Source organism: Orycteropus afer, unplaced genomic scaffold, assembly GCF_000298275.1.
Source record: "Orycteropus afer afer isolate SDZICR_OR568_19922 unplaced genomic scaffold, OryAfe1.0 scaffold00650, whole genome shotgun sequence".
NCBI lineage: Eukaryota > Metazoa > Chordata > Mammalia > Tubulidentata > Orycteropodidae > Orycteropus > Orycteropus afer.
Genome location: NW_006922237.1, coordinates 686,207 through 691,688, shown reverse-complemented (window position 1 = coordinate 691,688; position 5,482 = coordinate 686,207). Strand labels below are relative to the sequence as shown.

Genomic DNA, 5,482 nt, shown 5'->3' with positions numbered 1-5,482 from the left:
AGACTCTTGACAGCTGGAGCTTTGTCAAGCAGCAGTCGTAGAGGTCTGGGCATCACCATGTGTTCAAGATTTTGAGTACAGAGTGCTTTTTGAAAATTTCCAAGAATGCAAGTGAGCCTGCAGTTCCATGGCCATGCACTGATATATGGGGTGATTATTAAAGAAAACTGAACTTCACAGCTGCCTCCATAGCTGACTCATTAGCTTACTCAAATGCCTGGAATTTAGTTTTGCCCTCAGAATATTGTGGTCCCTCCTGCTCACATCAGAAGAGAGTTTGAGGGCTCAGTAGTGTGCCCATGTAACTAAGTTAATATGATCATCTCCCCTGATAAGATTTTTTAAATCTTTCTTCTTTAGCACAGCATGCTGAAGACATTTTTCTTTTTTAAAATATTAGCAATAAACACATCTCTAAAAATAGTTTTTCCTCCATCTCTGGACCAGAACGTAATTTCTCTCCACAGAGACTGAGTATACATAATATGATTCTCTTTCCACCTTTCTAAACACATTTCATTTATATAAAAGTTTGCATGCTGATGTTCATTTTCCTGATTTTAATGAAATATCATTCTAAACATATTCATATATCCTCTGGTGTTTTAATTTATAATGTATTTTAAAGACTCTTACATATATATCTGCTCTATTTTTATTGATGATTGAAGAAAAGTGTTATGCCTAGTTTATTCAGTGACCTTTTGATAGGCATTTAATTGTTTCTTATATTTCTTATCATAGAATTGCCCCATAATGATTGGCTTTATGTATGTGAGTAAGTATATTAAATGAAAGTGAATCAGTAGCTGATACAGTATTAAATTACAGATGTTGATAAGATTCCATAAGAGATTGCATTTATGAAACACCAATGAAAAATGTATAGGTTTGGTGCTTTACCATATCTTTTAATATTGCCTGTTCATAGAACTTTATCTATCCCCCCCAAGAAAAATTACATCTGATAGGTAAAACAAATATCTGGCTGGAATTTTAATTTCAATGTTCTTAACTATAGTGAAGGAGCGCTGGAGGCATACTGCCTAAGGCATTTGACTGCTAACCAGAAGGTTGGCCTTTCAATCCCACCAGCCACTCTATGGAAGGAAGACTGGGCAATCTACTTCCGTAAAGATATACTGCCTTGGAAACCCAAAGAGGGTCACTGAGTCAGAATCTACTCAATGGCAGTGAGTTTGGTTTTTAGTTTAATGAAAAGAAACATCTTTTGATGTTTACTTTTTCAGATAAGAAAAAAGTCCCTTATGATTGTTTTTTTTTTTTTTTTTTGCCCATTGTTATTCATTTGTGTTGACTTTTTTGTTTTGTTTTCAAGGTGTAATGTTAAAATCCATTTGTTTGGAAAACATATATCTATCATCTTAAAAAAAAAAAAAATGCTCACTGCCGTGGAGTTGTTTCCAACTCATGGTGACCCTTCCTTGGGTTTTACGAGGCAGCATCTCTATGGAAATAGATTGTCCAATCTTCTTTCCTAGAAGTGGATGGTGGGCTTGAACCACCAGCCTTCCGGTTAGCAGTCAAATTCTTTAGGCACTATGCCATCATGGGTGTTATAACTATATTTTACTATTTGGTACTTATTTTATTATTTTTATTATACTACTATTTGTGGAGTAGCTGTGATAATTTACATAAAACAATTTGTTTAGTTTCTGGCATGTGTTGTTCTTTTGAGGTGCCATTGAGTTGGGTCTGACTCATAGCAACCATATATGTAAAAGGACAAAATATTCCCCAGTCTTTTGCCATCTTCACAATTTTTGTTATGTTTAAGCTCATTGTTTCAGCTCCTATATCAATCCACTTACTTTACCAAGAATGATGACTTTCTCACAATATTAGTCCCTCCTAATTACAGGTCCAAGTAAGTGAGATGAAGTCTCTTCATCCTGAGTGCTAAGGACCATTCTAGATGTATTTCTTCTAAGAAAAAATTGTTCATTCTTCTGGGAGTCCATGATATATTCAATATTCTTCACCAATATCATAGTTTAAAAGTATCAGTTCTTCTTTGATTCTCTTATTCATTGTCCAGCTTTTACATGCATATAAGGTGATTTGACAATACCACAGCTTGGGTCAGGCATACACTTTGCAATATGGTTAGATATAAATAAACATCTGTTTCCTTTTTATTTCCACATCTTTTACTTGAAGTTGGGTTATAAAACACTCAAGAATATGCATGATGAGATTTATATTGAAATAATTGTGCTGTGACTGAGTTTGAGATGCTTGAGGTCTTTTCTTGCTCTTTACTGTGTAAGCTAGGAACCTGAAATTTGAAAGGATATTGTCACTTATGACTAATGTTTTCCTTCTCCTTTTCTTTAAATGAAGCTTCAATCTTTCCTGTGTCTTAAGAAAATACATGGAAAGAACCAGAAAAGTGATGCGTGAGTAAAGAATGTGAGTTTTGACAATATGGTATGATAAAACTTTATAACTGGACTACCAGGTACTAGAACTATGAGAACACTTTCAAGTAAGTTAGTCACAAATTTTCTCTATCTTGCAGTACACTGCTTCTAATATTGATAGGTGCTTTCTGAAAACTGAGGAAACACATACAGCTCAAGAAAATGCTCGTGCTAAATCACTAACATTAATGAGTATTATATTTGAAAAGCCACTTACTTTTTAAATTATTTTTCTACTACAACCTAAAATTCAATGAATTAAATAGATAATTATGAATTTCAATTATTCATAAAAATCAATAGACAGAAGGGTAAATTATTAGCCATTGGTAAACAAAAATTCCCTGATCAGGCATGGGTATGTGAGCTCGAAATGCAGTATTCATCTCATGAAATTATTGCCTTTCTTCCTGCAGATTACCTCTTTCTAAACTCTACTTTCCCCACATCTACTGAAACAATGCAGCAAAATAATAGTGTAACTGAGTTCATTCTATTAGGATTGACACGGGATCCTAGGAGACAGAAAATGGTGTTCATAATCTTCTTAATTTTCTACACTGGAACTTTAATGGGAAATTTTCTCATTATTGTGACCATCAAGTTCAGCCGGACACTTGGAAGTCCCATGTACTTCTTCCTGTTTTATTTGTCCATTGCTGACACCTGCTTTTCAACTTCCACAGCCCCTCGATTAATTGTAGATTCTTTCTCTGAAAAGAAAGTCATATCCTATAATGAGTGCATGACTCAAATCTTCGTACTGCATTTATTTGGTGCTATGGAGATCTTTGTCCTCATCCTCATGGCTTTTGATCGCTATGTGGCCATCTGTAAGCCCTTGCGTTATCCAACAATTATGAGACGACAGGTCTGCATCATCTTGATTGTATTTGCTTGGATTGGGTCTTTTTTACATTCTATAGCTCAAATTGCCCTGGCCCTGAAACTACCCTTCTGTGGACCCAATTTGATTGATCATTATTGTTGTGATTTGCAACCATTACTAAAACTTGCCTGTATGGATACTTACGTAATCAACCTACAGTTGGTGTCCAATAGTGGAGTGATTTGCTCAAGTAGCTTCTTGCTTCTGATAATCTCATACTGTATTATCTTGCATTCACTGAGAAATCACAGTGCAGAAGGGAGGAAAAAAGCCCTTTCCACATGTACTTCTCACATCATTGTAGTCATCTTATTCTTTGGTCCATGTATATTCATATATACACGTCCACCAACCACTTTTCCCATGGACAAAATGGTGTCAGTGTTTTATACTATTGCTACACCCTTTCTTAACCCTCTCATCTACACTCTAAGGAATGCAGAAGTTAAAAATGCCATGAGAAAATTATGGAGTATCAAAATTACCTCAGAAAGCAAATGACAAGATGAGGGTAAGATGATATATTCAATAATGGGGCTGAATCTGTAAGGACATCGAAAATGATAGTGTGTGATTACTGCCTAACATCCAGTTGTATGTAAACCAAAACCAAGTAAATCCCACTGCCATCAAGTTGATTCTGATCATAGTGACCCAATAGGTTTTCTAGGGCTGTACATCTTTACTGAAGCTAATTGACTCCTATCTCTCACCAATAGGGTTTTGAACCCACCAAACTTTTGATTAAAAGTCCAATACCTTAACCACAGCACCTCTAGAGCTTCTTATCATATGTAAGTTTGTGGGTTAACAACGTGTTTTCTAGTTTTGTATGGAAGACGAACATCTAACATCATCTTTTGTGCCAGAGCTAGAAACAGTGTCAGAAGAATTCAGATAATTATGGACCAAGCTGATGTCAGCACAACCCAATATACTTCAGAGATCTCTGTTTTGACATCACTGACCATGAACTATATATCATAATTCTGCCAGTATACTCTTTGTTTTGATAAGAAAGATATTTATGCAATCACAACCCTGCACAGTTGTGAGAATCTATAAACAAAGTGCAACCAGTTATCTGTGATCTTTAATTCTGTCTATAATACATTTTGAATTAGGTATGCAACTTCCCCTTGGACACCTCCAAGTCAAACAAACTCAGTCTATCAACATCATCCATTCTATTTTATCACTAGTTTTTCTTTAAAGAGTACCATGATTCTGAATCAGAGCATTTTTGTGTAGTACTGATACTCTAAATTATTTTTCATTTTTCATAAAATAGTAAGATAATAGAAGGGAATATTGAGTATAGAATTACTGTCTCAAAAATAGCTAAGACTAAAATGGACCTCCCACACACACAAATTATTTAGTAATTCCTGCAAAATAGGACATATATATTTAATCCCAGGGTCATAACTTTTATGCTTATGACTGGAGGAAATGTAATTGAAAGGAGTAGACTACAAACATATGTGAAAATTCAAGATTGATAGGTTTTTACACTATATAAATGGGATCATACTGGCAATAGCAACTCTAAACATTAAATATCTAGCTTAGGAGATAGTGATTTCATGTTAATGGGAGAAGAAACATTAGGAAAAGGAAGTTGAGGATGGTTCCACAAAATAAGGAAGGTAATTAGTGTCTTTAAATTGTATATAAAGAAATTGGTGAAGCAGTGTATATTCTCTCTGCTGTGTATAGTCTTAACAACAACAAAAATAAAAATAAAATGAATTATACAAAAAACTTTGATATCTTTGAAGGTGAAGGAAATTGTATTCCCTGATAAATATCTAAACAGATTTTCACCACATGACACTAATTTGCTGTCCATGTTAATGGCCGTAGTTTTCTGGGCATTTTCTCTCTCTTCTCTAACTTTCTCTAACTTTACTATCTATATTTGCATTATCCTGACTTAGGTACTGTTTCTCTGGAAACCCAAACAATGCTACAATGCTACAATCAGAAAACTCATCAGTGTTCATATAGTTTTCTGAAGAATACCATACACAATAAAAATAATTAAAAACAAACAAGCAAAAACACTGCAGTCAACTCAATTTCAGCTCATAGCAAACTCTTTTGGTCTTCCAACATGGTAAATATTTATGGAAGTAGATTGCTC

General features: G+C 34.5%; 1 protein-coding gene across 1 annotated transcript; it reads left to right on the top strand.

Annotated features, from left to right (window-relative positions):
- The first annotated feature begins 2,898 nt into the window (after positions 1 to 2,898).
- Positions 2,899 to 3,837, top strand: LOC103210750 (olfactory receptor 4C11). The gene has a single exon (XM_007956664.2). It carries the CDS (start codon positions 2,908 to 2,910, stop codon positions 3,835 to 3,837), a length of 930 nt encoding a protein of 309 aa, XP_007954855.1. The 5' UTR covers positions 2,899 to 2,907.
- The last annotated feature ends 1,645 nt before the right edge of the window (positions 3,838 to 5,482 follow it).